Genomic DNA, 18,478 nt, shown 5'->3' on the forward strand with positions numbered 1-18,478 from the left:
ACTTCATTTGAATCAAATGGAGGTAGAGTTTTAAATTTACCACTGCCAAGTTTTACTTCTATTTCATGATCTAATGTTGGTGATTGATTGTGACCAAGATACTTTTTAAGAAATATGGGGGCAATGGTCCGCGGAGCCTCTTTGGTATGATTAACAGTATTACTGGATGGAAATGATAAAACATTTTTTATGAGACTTTTCCGAAGGAAAATTGGGGCTATTTTTAAAATTTTCTGTGGTGATGATGTAGAAAATTCTATGGATTGATCAAAGGTCACTTTGGTGGTTTGTGAACTTGTTGATGTCATCAATGTTGTTTTCTTTACCCTCTCCATATCATTGGAAGGAACTACCTCTTGATTTTGTTTGTTGATTGTGGTAGAGCTCTTAACAATTTTTTGAGAGGTGTGTTTTTTCTTGTGTTTCATGTTGATGCCTTGATCACGTAACCTTTTTTTCCTTCTTGCTTCTTTTTTTCTTTGTTTTTTTCCTCCTGATGACATGGATTGTTGTGAACATGGAATATGCACCACAGATTGCTCTTCATTGATGGGGTCCGAATCAATTGTTATGTGTGTTTGAAGTACTCTCATTTTCACACTCAATACTTACATTAGCCAGTCTTCGAAATTCGTCGAGAATTGACTCAGACAAGGGAGTATCATCTAAAGGCTGACATGTGTCATTATTAGTGGCTTGAGGAAGTGAAGACGGAGCTTTGATGGTAAAATTTTGTATATGATTGAGAAGCTCCTGAAGTGAATTTTTATTGGATTCTTCTAAAGTATTTTTAAGAGTCATGGATCTCTGAATGGCAGAGAGATCCATTCCTTGTTTTGCTGATTCTATTTTGAGTTCTTGTATTTGTTGCAGAAGATTGTTGTTGATAAGATTGCAACAGCCTGTCATCGCTCCATCCAAGGCGGCAACTTCTTTGGTTAATTCAATAAGGGAGCCTGTTTGTGACTGAACTTCACCCTTTAGCAATTCAAAGACAGAGACTAAAGAATTTAAAACATAGCTAAGAGCATGTAGAGTATGTGCAGATGGACCTGATGGAATTCGAAAAGGCTCGTCCTGCAGCATTTGAACTTCAGATGGGGTATGAGGCATCACTAAATTGATATCCTGATCAGAGGATGAAGAATCAGGACTCCTATCTGAATTTGATAGATTTAACTTCTCAAGGGGGTGGGTGGGTATATTAGAGATTGGTAATATTGGAGCAGGAACGGTTTCAGTAAATGTGGAGTCATCATTGTTGATTACCGGGGCAGCTTCTTTGATAAAATTTTTTTTTTTTTTATTGCCACCAAAGTGATCGTCGATTTTTTTCTGTATCTTAGATGTTTAACAGTAAATTCAAGTCCTCTTTTCCAGTTTTCAGTTAAGGGCGAACAAGCTTCATGTGCCGCGTGCGCTCTATTAGGAGTTAAAATAGGCGACTCTAGATGTATATGTGCTATGGTTTGTAAAGGCGCTACATTAGAGGGAAATGGTGGCGCAGAGATAGGTTGTGTACTCGTCGGTGTATCATCGAATATCATGGTTGATATGATAGGCTCTTCCCATTCAGGTGTCTTCAGATCATTTTCAGTCGGATTGCTACGAAGTTTCATCGTTTTTAAGTATAGGATAGGTTTTAGATAGAATTTTTTGAAATGAACACCTTGTTGTATAATTTTGACTGAAAGTAGTTCATAACAGGTTCACTTACTTCTACTAGCTCATCCGAGTCAAGATATAAAATATACACAGTTTAATCAATTATCAAAATACCTTGTTTCTAGATGGCAGGAAGTAAAGGAGTTTGGTTGTGTGACGGGACTCGATGTCTATGCCTCTCAGAGCCAAACAGTTCTTGTAAGAATAAGAAGGCAACGCCCTTTACTCCGCGCCGGGCTTAACGCCGCAAGGGTGAGCGGGGTTGCTTTTAAAACTGTGATCCAGTCACGTGATAGGTCACGTGACCGCCGATGGGTTCCGCCTCCTCCAGGAAGCGAGCGCGGGCTGCAAAGGCAAGAGTCCCCCTGGACTCGCAGTGCCAAGCGCTGGTGTGGTAGATAACAGCAGGAGTCAGCAGGATGTCAGATTAAAGTAAAACAAAAAGCGCCGCTCGAACGATCGGGGCTGCTTTTAAAACTGTGATCCAGTCACGTGATAGGTCACGTGACCGCCGATGGGTTCCGCCTCCTCCAGGAAGTGAGCGCGGGCTGCAAAGGCAAGAGTCCCCCTGGACTCGCAGTGCCAAGCGCTGGTGTGGTAGATAACAGCAGGAGTCAGCAGGATGTCAGATTAAAGTAAAACAAAAAGCGCCGCTCGAACGATCGGGGCTGCTTTTAAAACTGTGATCCAGTCACGTGATAGGTCACGTGACCGCCGATGGGTTCCGCCTCCTCCAGGAAGCGAGCGCGGGCTGCAAAGGCAAGAGTCCCCCTGGACTCGCAGTGCCAAGCGCTGGTGTGGTAGATAACAGCAGGAGTCAGCAGGATGTCAGATTAAAGTAAAACAAAAAGCGCCGCTCGAACGATCGGGGCTGCTTTTAAAACTGTGATCCAGTCACGTGATAGGTCACGTGACCGCCGATGGGTTCCGCCTCCTCCAGGAAGCGAGCGCGGGCTGCAAAGGCAAGAGTCCCCCTGGACTCGCAGTGCCAAGCGCTGGTGTGGTAGATAACAGCAGGAGTCAGCAGGATGTCAGATTAAAGTAAAACAATCAATGTTGCATGAAAGCCAGTGTTCCAAATGACAAAAGTCACATTAATGCATTTTCACATCATTTCCCATAAATAAGTTCAAACCCCAATCCACACTCCTTGGGGTTAACACTACCCAGAAACTACGTTCCACACCCCCAGATGGAACACTACAAGCATTGGACATTTGCATTTGCAGAATTGCAGTAATAGTCGCATTACAAATTAGCATAACATTAAATTACACCCCCCGCTCCCCTTCACCGTCCTGGGAGTTGCGAAGGGACAACACCAGACCCCTATACTGGATGTTCTACTTCCCATGAAAGGCCACAACACCAGACACCACAGAAGACTAACAACGGCCTTCAGTAACACACCCCTATTCTACTCCAGGACCTAAAATGTGGGCACCAAGCACCTAACCCTCTAACATGGGCCACAACATATACTTACTCATGCCCACACACATGGCCCAAAACACTAACCTGATATTAAATTGTCCCATGGCTAGGCTCACGACAGTCAATGACTTGTTGTAAGTCTCTTAATTGATGAAACCGACACCTTCTCAGTAAACTCCGCAACAGCTTGTCCAAAACCAAAGACTTGATCATATCAAGTGGTACTGAACACGCCCAGTCATGGACGTATCTATGTTTACTTCTTTGCGGGACGCGCGTGTAAGAGCTTGTGGAACACAACAGCCCAGGCGCATGATAGGCTTGGGGCAGGCCGCATCAAGATGACATCATCATTCCTCCGGTGTCGCAGTACCAGACAGAAGGGCTCCACTAATTAAAACCGGCATTCCTGATGTTTGAACGTGCTGCCGCGGCACTTCTGACAACCGGTCCACGTCACCGTAACCCCTCGGGAAGTTCCCACACTACGGCCTGATCCACTTAGCATCAAGGCAACAAAAGATGACAGGCAGGCGGCAACACATCCCTGCGGACCACTCCTTCACTGCTGCTGTATTACGCTCATTGCAAGTTGGGACGTGGGCGGTGCGCGCGGAAGCAGCAACAGCTGGGTAACTCTTCCGGAACAGCGGCAAGCCCCCCCCCCCCCCCCACCGGCTCCTCATCCGCACGCAGGACCCTGAAGAAAAAGGGCCGGCTCCAACACACCCACATGGGAGGGGGGTGGTCACAGCTGGAAGCTCCGAGCCGCCCCACCGCTGTCTGACAATGGCAACAGTCTGCGCAGGTACGCGGAGACAAGCCTAACTCCGCTCAAGTCCAAGGCGCTACATATGTGGCAGGCCAGCCAGACACCAACGGCTGGCTCCTCTTTCTTCCTGGTCGGATACTAGGCACTTCCGAAGCTAGACAACGGGCCTTCCCATCTGAGCACAGAAGGCAATTGTGGCAGAACCCAAATGGGGTAACGAATATCTCATGGCGGGCCAACTGTACACGGACCCGCCTGGGTGTGGGGGGACCTCACGGGGGCGGTGTTTCAGCAGTGCTGTAGCCCCCCACCCCCCAGCAGCGCCAATGGAAGGGCAGTCCACCTACCATACCATCCTCGTCGCCAGTGTAACAATAATGACCGCCAGTACTCCAGGTAAGTTCTCAGTGTCTTTATTGTCCTTGTCCTGTACTCCTCCACAAGATACAGGGATGGTTGGGGACACAAGATGACAAGGGAAACACCGGGCTCATCCCCACACCCATCTTCTCTCTGCTCACAGCTTCTCTCTCAGACCAACCGTCACCCAGCAGAACACTTCAACCACAAGCATATGACCTCACAGACACTGCTACTCAGTAAGCCACATTACTACATAGTGCAGGATCCCCCAGACATCCTCTCTCTTGTCCCCACGATTGAGTCCCAGAAACACATGATCTGCAAATCTACACAGGAACCGAAGCCAGCTGGAAGAAGCTTTTCTTCTAACCAAAGGTACTGTAAACATAAGAGGACTTGCCTCTTGTCGTGTAGCCTTGCTAGCTCTCCGTTGAGACTTGTCTTGGTTGCCCCTTGCAGAGTTGCTTGCAGCTTTGTCCCAGCTTGTGGCCCTTCAGTGACTTCATTTATACAAACTTTTCTAAAAAACATTGTGCAAGACCTTTACTTTCCTGCAAGAAGATCTCGAGCCCCCCTAGGCTTTGCTCAACTAACATTGACTGTCCTGGCACCCTGAGAGACTCTTCATACCTCTGACCTTGTACTTTTGCCTTTCCATGGTTAATTTACTTTGCATTGGAGGGTTCAAAGAGTACTTACCAGTTCATGAATTATTTAACCTTTGTTTTACTGCCCTATCTAGCAGTTGCACCAAACTCAGTATTGCTCTAAATGCATCAGTGATAAATCAGTGTCCACAGTGTCCCAGCCAATGAAGTCCCCTGAGGGTGTAGGAAGTGTCTGTGTGCCATCCCCAATGGGTACCATCTGATTAGAGAAAGAGTGTGTTTTGGATCTATATTTTAAAGTGTTGCATGTTTTGTTCCCTTCTAAAGAAGGCTTATTCAACTGACAAATTAATAATTATTTCATCAAGAACCCTTGTGTATAAGTGTTTATTTGAATAACTGCCATTGTGAAACTCTGTTAAAACCCTACAGCTCACATTGACACCTCTTGAGATAAGCCTAGCTGCTCGGTCGCTCTACCAACGTGTGTAGTACATGTTTATACCAAAGGTTGGGTTAACTATTGCTAAGAGGGCTGGGCTGGTGCGGTCTCCTGCACTATCTTGCCTAATAGTGTTTTTCTACTTTGGTGTTAGAAGTTTTCAGTGAGATGTGCAGTAGACGTTGTACTTGAATTCTCTATTTCTTGCGCTTGTTTGACTTTGGTCATTTATCTGTATTTCCAACTTGATGCTGCGATTGGGGATGGAGGGTTTCAGTGAAACTATGGTAAGTAAATTACATATAACCTCATTGGCTGAAGCAATTTTGGAATGGAATCCCTGATAATCTTGGGAGGCCTGTATAGTGGGAGGGAGGCCTGTCAATGACACCTGAATATCATGCAATACAACTTGGGGACAGAGCCCCTGATGAGTTTGGGAGACCTGTATAGTGGGAGAGAGGCCTATCAATGCGATCAAATTAACATACTATACAGTTTGGGTACAGAAACCCCGATCAGTTTGGTGGACCTGTATAGTGGGGGAGAGACCTACCAGGGCTATCTGAATATCATATCATACAATTTGGTACAGGAGCAGAGACCCTGCTAAGTTTGGGAGGCCTGTTTATTGGGAGAGAGGCTTATCAATGCAATCTGAATAACATGTAATACAGTTTGTGTACAGAACCTCTGATAGATTTGGGTACCTGTATAGTGGGAGAGAGGCCTAACCATGCAATCGGAATGTCGTGCAATTCAATTTTGTAACGGAACCCCCCCCCCCCTAGATGTGGGAAACGTGTTTATTTGCGGGGGGGGGGCTATCAGTATCTTCTGGATATCATACAATACAGTTTGGGAACAGAAACCCTGCAAAATTAGGGAGACCTGTGTATTGGGGAAAGGCTTATCTATGCAATCTGGATATCATACAATACAGTTTGGGAACAGGAACCCTGATAAATTTGGGAGATCTGTATAGTGGGAGAGAAGCCTATCAATGCAATTTGGTTATCTTCTAATACAATTTGGGAACAGAAACTCTGATAGATTTGGAGACCTGTATAGTGTCTACTATAGTGTATAGTGTCTATGGCTAATAACACTGTTTTATATAGGATTGTTAAGTGGCTAGGATTATGGGGTAGAGTGGTTGATCTACTCCCAACCCAGGCCACTCTTACCTTATTGGTCCTTGTAGTTGATGGTTGATGGCTGGCACCTGACTTCCCATGTGGACTCCTGCCGACGCTTCCTGGAGCCTCCTCTGTTGGGGCCGCCCTTGGCTTTAGGCCTTTAGCCACAGGTGCTGCCAGGCAGATGGCTGCCCTGGGAAGACCAGTGAAGGCTTCCTAGCGAGGGAAGCAGGGGGTAGGGGAGAGGGGCAGTGGGCCGCAGCGGTGCTGGAATGGGCACAGAAGGTTAAAGCTATTTTTCCAGGGGGCTCTCTAGAAGTGGCCACACTTACATGCCTCTGGGGTGAATCGGGAGGCGAGACGGAAGGGAAAACAGAAAAGGGTGCAGGTGGGGAAGGACTACTGCAGGTTAGGAAGGAGCCTCGATGCCGACACAGATGTTGCTGAGGGACGGTTGAATGACGGTGGGACACTCACTGTGCTTCTGGACGAAATCCAGGTGTCCCACGGAGCTAAGCTCCAATAAGTAATGATTGAGGAACCTTTCTGGTGTGGGTTTCCCAAGGGTTTGACCTCAGCGCCCTGTTTGTTTTAGTAATATGTTTACTGATTTTCGGGGTGGTCGCAAAAGACTGTAACAACGGAGTTCCGGTTCCTCTACTCCGTTTTGGTTGAGAAACAATAAAGTGTTTTGGGTTACTGTTTATCTTCTGCGCCCTTATGGAAAGAAAAAATATGTATAACAAACTTTTTTCTTGATTTTGTAATAAATAGATATCTTTTATTCAAACATATTGTTATGTTTGTTGAATTGCCCTCTATGATAACACGTGTTTCGGCGAAACCATCGCCTTTTTTAAATCAGGGCTAGTTAGTAAATCAAAATAGATAGTGATTTTTTGAAAACATAAATTGACAATCATGAATCAGGTTGTTGAAACATTAAAGTACATGAGAAATGAAAACATTTTTGTTATATTCATGCAATAATTAAATGATTCAAAATAATATAAAAACATTTGGTTGGCCATTGGGGAGGGGTGAAAGGACGGATTGGTAAGGGATAAAAACTAAAACAACAAAGAGAGAGAGAAAGAAATTTGCAAAAAAATAAAGATTAACGAAAAAGTTTTGAAGTACATTCTATTTGAAGGTAATTCAAATATTCATTTAAATTACATTGAAATTTTGTTTCATCAAATTTCTTACCTAATGTTTTAATTTGAATATTCATAATACTTGAAACGTTCATTACTGTGGACTCGAATAAGTCATGGGTTAAATCCCTGTAAATTCACACAAAAGGTAATGTTAAGCTTTACAGGTTGATTTCCCTTTTAATACTTAAATACTTCCACTTATTTTTTACACTGCGTCAATGTTCCTGTACACACTACTCGTACATTAAGGTGCTCATTTGTAGTATTCGTCTACGGACTTTGGGTCCTCAAAAAATGGCCTCGGCTAAATTTAAATGCTTTTGTTGGTTTTACCATTCTAACATTCTTTTGTCGCTTAAAATTGCAAATGTCAAATGGGGTAATCTTTAAGCCGCAACGCTGTACTGACGTCCTGATAATTTCTCAAAAAAACCCTTTTTTCCGCATCTGCATGTGGGCTCACATGTTTGCACTAGTTCCTAATGCAGCCCCCTAAGGGTACCCGCCTGTACGCTTACCTTCAGCCGCGAATACTGTTTCAAATGGTCCTTGCGGTTCTTTGTCGTCTTCCTATTTACTTTCAGCATGATGTTAACTAGTCCTATCATTGTGTTTACTATGCTCTCCATGTTGGTTTCCTTGCCTCACTTACGGGAGGCTAAGGACCACTTAACAACGTTCTTTTTACATATTAGCATGAAAAAATGACTTTTATATGTACGTATATTTGAAACATTGTGAGATACGAATTAAAAGAAAATATTTGTTAATCTCATAGTTACGTACCAATAGGTACTACGTTTTGCTAAAAAGTTGTTTCCGACCTTATGTGTTCATATCCATGATGGAATTCTATGCGGGTAAATGATTACGTGTCTATTTTTAATCATAATAACATGTATGTATTCCTTGCTTGTTTACAATTGGTCATTTTTTTTGTTTTCTTTGTCGCGGCCATCTTTTGGTCAAAAATGCATGGAAAAACGCCAAATTGGTGACAATGGTAATTATGAATTGACACTCTGAAGTGTGTTGTTGTTGTCTGCCCCTGATTTAATTGGAGCTGAGACAAAATAATTAAAAAAATAGAAACGTGCTGGTCTGAAACGAGCCTTTATAGGGAAAGAGAAAATTTAAGTTCTTTCAAAATATGTGACAGCACCAATATATAAAAATGATCAATTACATTGAGAGAGAATCCTTCAAAGGTCCTGATTTTTGAAACAGTCAATTTCATAAGAAAGAGGCCATTTCATGGTCTGAATTGAGACCCCTTTCTACTGTCCGAAATTTACATATCAATTTCGCTTCCTCTTGTCTGAGTTTTGCTTCATGATCACCTCCTCTTGGGCCCAAAGTCACTTTCCTAAGGCCTAGGAATTTTAATTTTTGTTTGTCTGTTAATTGGTGATTGCTTTGCCAGTGTTGTGCCAATGGTAAATTAATGTCCTGGCTTCCTATAGTTGAAAGATGTTCTCTTACTCTGGTCCTGAGTTTCCTAATTGTACTTCCTATATAGATTTTCTGACAGTCACAAACAATCGCATAGACCACAAACTTCGTTTTACAGTTAATAGAGTCTAGAATTCTTTCACTTATGCCATATGAATCTTTGAATATCATCGTATTGGTAAGTGCATATCTGCACATGGAACAAGTACCACATTTTCAGAAACCTGTTGGTGGTGGAAGAAGCCACGTGATAGGATGGTCTTTTTTAACTTCTGGAAGAAAAGAGGTTCTGAGAATGTTTTTGATGGTTTTCGCACGTCTGTAAGTCACTGTTGGATTCGCTCCTATGTACTTCTTTACATTTGGGTCCAATCCAGGATCAATCCAGTGAGAAAAGAAGAGATCAACTTCATCACAAATTATTGTGCAAACAATGAGGTACTAAGAAAAATGTTGAGAAAAAATTGGCATTTGTTACAATTGGATCCAATCGGGGCTCGGGGGCGGGATGGGAGGCGGGAGGGCTGGGATTCAGGAAGGGGGAGCTGGGTAGGTTTCTGTTCTTGTTGGGGGAGGAGGGCATAAGGGCTGCGGGGGCCTTACCTGGGTAGCGGGAGCGGAATGAGCCTAGTGGGTCACGTAGGTCTCTGTACCTAGACACACACGGAGCTAAGCTCCAATCAGGACTCGGGCGGGTTGGGAGGCTGGAGGGCTGGGATGCAAGAAGGGGGAGTTGGGTAACAATTATTCCAATCTTGAAGAAGCCCACTGCTAAGCATATTGTTTCTAATTTCCATCCTATTTATTTTCTACCTTATATTTCAAAACTCCTTGATTGCCTGGTTTATTCTCAAATCTCATCCTTTGTTACTAATCTATCACTTCTTCCCTCTGCTCAGTCCGTTTTTCGCCCCCTCGCCATTCTACCGAAACCGCTTTTATCTGTGTACTTACTCCCTTTTCTCAGCTCATTATTCCAAACACTCCTCTTTTCTTATTCTGCTTGATCTATCTGCCGCTTTTGATACTGTGGATCACTCCTTATTTTTTAAATCTTTTTTGTCTTTTGGGCTTAGGGATTCTCTTCTGTTCTTTCCTGGTTCTCTTTCTGTCTTTCGAGCCAAACTTTATCTGTCTCCTGGACTGGTCAGTCCTCTCCACCTCTTCCTCTCGAGCATAGGGTTCCCCAGGGGTCTGTTTCTTTTCTCTCTATGCCTCTGAGCTTGCACCTATTATCTCATTTGGTCTCTCTGATCACTTTTATGCAGACAACACACAACCTTTTCTATCCTTCTTGTCTTTTACTCCCAAAATTCACCATAACCTCACAGCTTGTCTCTCTGACATCAAATCCTGGATGGATTCTCATTTCCTTACTTTAAACGCATGGAAGACTGAAGTACTATTCTTCCCTGCTAACACTATCCCACCACCTCCCTTTATATCTTTTCCACCTGCTAGTCTTACTATCTCTCCCACAGCTTGGAATCTTGGTTTATATCTCGATTCTAATCTTTCTTTTGATCACACCTTTTCTCTTACCTCTCGCTCTTGCCGTTTTCATCTTTACACCATTCGTAAAGTTCGCCCTTTTCTTACCTTTCAGGCCACTAAACTTCTTATCTCTTCTTTAATGTGTTTCTCAACTTTTTTACTGCTCCCACACTCTCTTTGGTCTCCCAAGTTCTCATCTCACTCCCTTGAAATCAATCTATAACACTTCTGTTTGTCTACTTTGCCTTCTTTCCTATCATGACTCCATGTCTTCTTCTGTCTCTTCACTTTGTTGGCTTCCATTCTCAACGTAAATTCCATTTTCTATGCTTAGTTTTCAAATCACTCTATCAGCTTGCTCCTGGCTATCTTGCCTCTCTTCTTTCTGTTTATTGTCCATCTGGCCCCTTGCGTTCTTCTGGTCTTTTTAGACTAAATGTTCCACGTCTACCTTGTGCCCAGTCCCTCTTTTGCTCTTTTCAGCTTCTGGCCCCCCCCCCCCTTCATTGGAATGCTCTGCCTCTGGCTGTTCGCTCTATCACTGACTACTCTACCTTTCCTTCCTCCTGATTGTTTGCTACCAGCGCGGATGGTCTGATTTATACCTACTATTATTATTGGACCGTTTTTTGATTTTAAATTGTACAGCGCTTTGGACAGAAGCGCTATATAAAACACAATAAAATACAAATACAAAAATACAAGTAATGGGAGCATTTACACACACTCTTTAGAAATACAGTGGAGTGTCTTGCCTCCTGAGAACTCCCCAATGATGTTTTCACCAGGGCAATACATGTGGTACCCTTTGATCAATTAACTGTAGTACATGACAATTGGGCATTTGCATAAACAATTCGGATGGCAAATGGGACAATAGTTGTAAGTTGGGGGAGTCTCCCATCAGTTTACCTCCTTGCCAACAATGTGTTCTATTGCTCTCTGACACAATGGTGTTCTTTCTGTCATTCCTGGGAGAGAATGTGGTGTAGTGCCCTTCTCACGGTAGTAAGTGATTGGTGAGTGTTTTTAAAATCTCAATTCAGCCATCACTAATTCAATAGTTCTGTTAGTAATTTATTTGCGTTTGGGGCAATATACATTTGTCGAAAGGTAATGATGTCATCACTGATGGCACAATATACTTGTCAAATGATGTGCACAATTGGTTAGAAAACTGCGCACCTAGGGCCAAGCACCTACCTTTATTGTTTGTATATGGAAATGGGGAAACTTCATGTACTAGTTTAGTTCTTTTTGAGAAATAGAAACTGGTAGATGTATATATCCATTGTCCTAATGATAGAAATATCCACATAATAGATCTTATGTTCACCCAGCCTGTGTGATTTGTTTTTTCCTCATGCTCTTGGATACTATACGGTTCTAAATAAAAATGAATCCTGCTGCGTATCACCCCTATCACATGTTATTTTATCATGGAAGCACCACTACTCTGCCACCTATTAGAGTACCTTCCCCACAGATGGTACTTCTTATTAGTTACTACATAAGTAATTAACCTATGCACCTCACTACTACTGAGATCCAGTCCCAGAAGCAGTTAGTGATGCCTGCGATTGTGAACATGTTGAACTAATGATGTGCTTCTCCTTTTATTTCAATAGGTCATAGAGGCCCCGATAAAGTGCAACAACAGTGCCCGTTACACTTCCTGGACTAACCAAGTGCAAAGCTTCATTTATACAAGGTGCAATTTTGTTACATCTTAGAAGAATATCAGTTTGCAGTACATTTTGTCTTTTCAGATTATTCAGGAACTGAGCTTGTGAAGCCTATAGAAAACAGGACGGGTTTCGTCCATGCAACACATTTGTGGTAGCATCCAGCAACACAGAGCTACAATAACTATCAAGCATTACGGACTAATGAAAGCAACAGTATTTGCTCTACAGTAAAAGAGGGCTTTTTGTTATGGCCCATGATTCCTGATAGAAAATATAGGAGTACTGAATGCAAGGACAGTTTGTGTAAAGGACTTTGTATGGATACAGTTATTTTGCAAACAGTATCCATGCACTGAATATTTTAAAAGCTTCAGTCAGAAGAAACATCTATGTCACCGGCAATGACCTATACATGAGAAAGCTTGTCTGCACTTCATCTGGAGAAGGTTCAGAGGAAAGTGTCCCATTATTAGGCGCTTAACAAAACAATCTGGCGAGAGATGTTTGCAGTGCTTAGAATGTGGGAAAAGCTACCATTTTAGAACAATACATGTTGCACACGCGAAAACATGGGTGAAAGTCATCAGTGCATAGACAGGGTGGATAGCTTCCACTTTCATGATACACTTATATGTCACCAGAAAACACATACATCTGAGAAACCTCATCAGTGCACTCAATGCGGGAAAGGGTTTGTACGAAAGAGTCACCTTATTCTACACCAGAGAACACATACAGGAGAGAAACCTTATCAGTGCACTGAATGTGGAAAATCATTTGTTCAGCAGGGACAGCTTATTCTACATCAAAGAACACATACAGGTGAGAAACCTCATCAGTGTACTGAATGTGGGAAAGCGTTTCTTCGGAAGGGAGATCTTATTGGCCACCAGAGGACTCATACAGGTGAGAAACCATATGTGTGTACTGAATGTGGGAAAGGGTTTCTTCGGAAGGGAGATCTTATTCGCCACCAGAGAACACATGCAGGGGAAAAACCTCATCAGTGCACTGAATGTGGGAAAGGGTTTGCTTGGAAGGGAGAGCTTACTCGCCACCAGAGAACACATGCAGGGGAAAAACCTCATCAGTGCACTCAATGTGGGAAAAGGTTTGTTCGGAAAAGTCACCTTATTCTACACCAGAGAATACATACATGTGAGAAACCTCATCATTGTACTGAATGTGGGAAAGGGTTTGTTCAGAAGGGACAGCTTATTCTACACCAGAGAACACATACGGGTGAGAAACCTCATCAGTGTGCTGAATGCGGGAAAGGGTTTGTTCGGAAGGGAGATCTTGTTGGCCACCAGAGAACACACACAGGTGAGAAACCTCATAAGTGCACTGAATGTGGGACTGCGTTTCTTCGGAAGGCCGATCTTATTCGCCACCAAAGAACACATGCAGGAGAGAAACCTCATCAGTGCACTGAATGTGGGAAAGGTTTTGTTCGTAAGGGAGACCTTATTCTACATTGGAGAACACATTCAGGGGAGAAACCTCATAAGTGCACAAAATGTAGGAAAGGGTTTGTTCGGAAAGGACACCTTATTCTACACCAGAGAACACATACAGGCGAGAAACCTCATCAGTGCACTGAATGTGGAAAATGGTTTGCTCAGAAGGGTCAACTTATTGTACACCAGAAAACACATACAGGTGAGAAACCGCATCACTGCACTGAATGTGGGAAAGGGTTTCTTCGGAAGGGAGATCTTATTGGCCACCAGAGAACACATACAGGTGAGAAACCCCATCTGTGCACTGAATGTGGGAAAGGGTTTGTTCGGAAGAGAGATCTTTTTCGCCACCAGAGAATACATGTACGAGCGAAACCTCATCAGTGCACTGAATGTATAAAATGCTTTGCTCTTAAGGAACAGCTTATTTTACACAAGAGAACACATACTGGTGGGAAACCGCTTCCTCATCAATGCACTGAATGTGGGAAAGAGTTTGCTCGACAGGGAGACCTTATTCTACACCGGAGATCACATACAGGTGAGAAACCTCATCAGTGCACTGAATGTGAGAAAAGGTTTGTTCGCAAGGGAGATCTTGTTGTTCACCAGAGAATACATACAGGTGTGAAACCTCATCTGTGCACTCAGTGTGGGAAAGCGTTTGTCAGGAAGAGAGATCTTATTCGTCACCAGAGAACGCATACAGAAGAGAAACCTCATCAGTGCACTGAATGTTGGAAAAGGTTTGCTCGGAAGGGAGAACTAAATATACATAGAAGAACACATACAGGTGATAAACCTCATAAGTGCATAAAATGTGGGAAAGGGTTTGTTCGGAAGGGACACCTTATACTACACCAGAGAATACATTCAGGAGAGAAACCTCATCAGTGCACTGAATGTGGGGCAGCGTTTGTTCGGAAGGGCGATCTTATTCGCCACCAAAGAACACATGCAGGAGGGAAACCGCATCAGTGCACTGAATGTGAGAAAGGTTTTGCTCGGAAGGGAGACCTTATTCTACATCAGAGAACACATACAGGTGAGAAACCTAATAAGTGCACAAAATGTGGGAAAGGGTTTGTTCGGAAGGGACATCTCATTTTACACCAGAGAACTCATACAATTGAGAAACTACATGAGTGCATTGAAGGTAGGAAAGGGTTTGCTGAGAAGAGACATCTTATTTACTACCAGAGAACACATACAGGTCAGAAACCTCATCAGTGCAGTGAATGTGGGAAAGGGTTTGCTGAGAAGGGAACGCTAACTTGTCACCAGAGAACACATACAGGTGAGAAACCCCAGGAGTGCAGTAAATGTGGTAAAGGATTTCTTCGGAAGGGAGATCTTATTGGCCACCAGAGAACACATACAGGTGAGAAACCCCATCTGTGCCCTGAATGTGGGAAAGGGTTTGTTCGGAAGGGAGATCTTATTCGTCACCAGAGAATGCATGCAGGAGCGAAACCTCATCAGTGCACTGAATGTAGAAAATGTTTTGCTCGGAGGGGACATCTTATTCTACACAAGAGAACCCATAATGGTGAGAAACCTCATCCGTGCACTGGCTGTGTAAAATGGTTTGTTCCCAAGGGACAGCTTATTCTACACAAGAGAACACATATTGGTGAGAAACCTCATCAAAGCACTGAATGTGGGAAAGGGTTTGCTCGGAAGGCAGAGCCAAATCTACATGGAAGAACGCATACAGGTGTGAAAACTCATGAGCGCACTGAATGTGGGAAATGGTTTGTTAACAAGGGGCAGCTTATTCTACAACAGAGAACCCATATAGGAGGGAAACCTCATAAGTGCACGGAATGAGGCAAAGGGTTTGTTCGGAAGGGAGATCCTGGCCTACACCGCAGAGCACTTACAGGTAAAAAACCTCATCATTGCAGATACTATATGAAACGCCTTGTTTGAAAGAAGCGTATTTGCCTCCAAAGCAGAGCTACAGGTGAGAAGCCTCAGGGGTGCACCGAATGTGGGAAAAGGTTCAGTCATAAGGGCAGTTATTTCTACCATTGGTTAATGCATTCAGATGAGAAACCTCATCTGTGCCCTGAATGTGGAAAAAGCTTTGTGTGAAAGGCTCACCTTAGTCAACACCAGACAACACATACGGGTGAAAAACCGGACCACTGCACTGAATGTGGGAAAAGATTCATTCAGAAGAGAAGTCTTATTTCCCTTACCAGTGCTCTAAACGTGGAATAAGCTTTGGTGAGAAACTCCTACTTTATTAGACGCCAGTCACATCATTGAGCAACCTGTTCAGTTCAGTGTAGTGAATGTGAGAAATACTTCAGTATGCTGGATGTTCCTATCTTCCATGAGAGAGAACATGCAGGCCAGGAAACCTCCTCTACAAGTGACGAAGATTGATAGAAGAGGGGGTGCTTCTTTAATGAGACTGATGTTGTTCTGGATATTGACCAGAACCCTGAAGATCAGATCTCTGATGCTTTTCCTGGATTACTTTGGCACACAAATGGTGTGTGATTACAATTAGTGGGTGACTGTGCCTTGTGTGTTAACCATCCCATGGAACACTTTCCCTGAGGGCCTTAGGGACATTAAGGGGAACCAATATTGTGTAAATGATGCAGTGATGAAATAATGTATTATACACTATTTTCATTAAATATTCTGGGCAACTGTCGGACCCAAGAGGCTGCAGAGCAGTAAATGAGTAATTGCAACAGGAAATATACAGACATGAAAATACATCAGTGCCGTGAATATGGGAATCCTCTTGGACCTCTCGCTTGTCTTTGACACCATTGACCATTATATCCTACCTAGTCCTAAGAGATGCCTGCATCAGGGTCGCAGCCATGTACCATTATATCCTACCTAGTCCTAAGAGATGCCTGCCCCAGGGACTCAGCCATTGACCATTATATCCTACCTAGTCCTAAGGGATGCCTGCCCCACGGACTCTGCCAACTCATTTTTATAATCCCTCCAGACTAATAGTATAAAAGAAACTATACTGAAACAAATAGAACATAAGCAGCTATGAAGCTTGCATTGATAGCAAAGTCCCTTCTACCACTGTGGCATGCAACAGCGTTCTGCCTTACCCTTAACAGATTATGTTTTGCTCTGGCTAGGCAAATCTACTCCTACATCTTCAGATTCTTTTCCCACAAAACTCAGATTATTTTATGTTTAGTTTAGTTGGAAGCTGAGCAAATAATTCACTAACCTTTCAGAGCTGTCTGATAAATGCTATTATTGTAAACGGGAGTTGGAAAGAGATTGAGATGAGATGTGAGGGAAATGTTAAAGGTGCATGGAGGGGACGGTGGGAGGGGCATTGGGTTGTCATAGTGCTTAAATAGTTTAAAAAAGGGATTGTCCAGATGAGGCATGGAGTGGAGTCATGTGGGTGAACTATTAGGTTTGGGATAGAGGTTTGGCAGTGTACCAGTCGTTGAACAGTCTTTTAAAGGTGATGAATTGTGGGTTCTTGTGAGATGTAATCTGGTAGTTTTCTCCAGAGGATGTAAGTAATGGAAAAGAAGGATTTGCCTTCATATTGTTTGCATTGCAATTCTAGAGGTATTAGTTTGGTCTTACTTGATTTCACTCCAAAATAGGGAAAGACAGAAAAAGGTTGGTAAAGTCTGCTTTCAGTACAAGGTAAGAATTACGAATATTTGTCAACATTGTTAATTCATCATCTCTCACATGCTACTGGGAATCAAAAACAGTATTTAGACTATTTTATACCATCTTACTCATGTTCACTTTACATAGAATTTAGGCTTCAAATTCTTCCCTTAGTAAGCCTCCTTAACTTTTGAGATCCTTTAACATCTGACAAGACCCTATTCGTGAAATGGAGAAACAGTCACTCCACAACAGATATTATCTTATAATGTAAAAAAGATGCATCTCAAGTCTAGACTGTGGCTAAGTACGTCCATTGAGCCTAGCTGCTGAGAAAGAATTACATGTTTAAATGCCCATGAATGCAATGGCAATTAGGTTTTCTTTACTGTCTGTGCCAATGTTTTGCAAGATAATAATTTACTTTGTGTTAAATTTGGAATGTAATGTTTGTACTTATGGTGTTGTCTTTTATAACTATATTAATATGATTGTTTTGTAACTTTTGTAAAGATCATATGTCACTGAGTACAATTTCATAACTATGTACAAGAAGAGTTTTATTATGTATATCAAAATTATTTTACATGGAATAAAGGTATTACATGGACAATGGATTACCATAGGTATCTGTGCTGGATGGCAAGCTTAAGAATGATTAGAGGCATGTTAAAGTTAATGTAAAGGACATTTGTACCGTGCACTATCACCACCAAAGTGGTCCTCTTGCGGCTCTGAAAAAGGGGATGAGAGGGGGTGAGTTAGTGGGAATAAGCTAGAAAAGTGAAAGAGAGCACTGATGTGGTGTTGGCAGCCTCAGCCCGGTGGGTCCGTTGGCTGGGCTTGGGGTGTTTTACGGTCCGTAGTCGTCATGTGCTGTTGTGCAAGTCTGTGTGGTTTGTTTTGTTGTTGCATTGTTGTGAAGTTTGTGCGGATTGCTGCATTTTAGGCCTGTGGTTGTGTTTGGTTAGAGTTTGCGAGGTGTATGCAGAGGGATGGAAGTTTTAGTTGGCATTGCTATAACATTTAACATTTAATAACATTTCTATCTAGGTGCGGCTCGAGCTAAAGTTCAGAATTCCATACGAGTGTGGCACATGCTAACAGTCAGACTTCCATCTGGATGCGACGACGCAAGCTAGGGTTCAGAATTCTAAGTCTCTTCATGTAT

The 18,478-nt window shown here is 42.9% G+C and overlaps 1 protein-coding gene across 1 annotated transcript in view; it reads left to right on the plus strand.

Moving 5' to 3' along the window:
* Positions 1-17,922, plus strand: part of LOC138515431 (zinc finger protein 208-like) — a 488,076-nt gene extending 470,154 nt beyond the window's left edge. Inside the window, exon 7 of the mRNA XM_069630274.1 lies at positions 12,760-17,922. Coding sequence (XP_069486375.1) covers positions 12,760-15,510 — 2,751 coding nt within the window. The 3' untranslated portion in view covers positions 15,511-17,922. The remainder of the gene's footprint in view (positions 1-12,759) is intronic.
* The last annotated feature ends 556 nt before the right edge of the window (positions 17,923-18,478 follow it).

The sequence above is a fragment of the Ambystoma mexicanum genome, chromosome 6q (genome assembly GCF_040938575.1).
Source record: "Ambystoma mexicanum isolate Mex_15411 chromosome 6q, UKY_AmexF1_1, whole genome shotgun sequence".
Lineage (NCBI taxonomy): Eukaryota > Metazoa > Chordata > Amphibia > Caudata > Ambystomatidae > Ambystoma > Ambystoma mexicanum.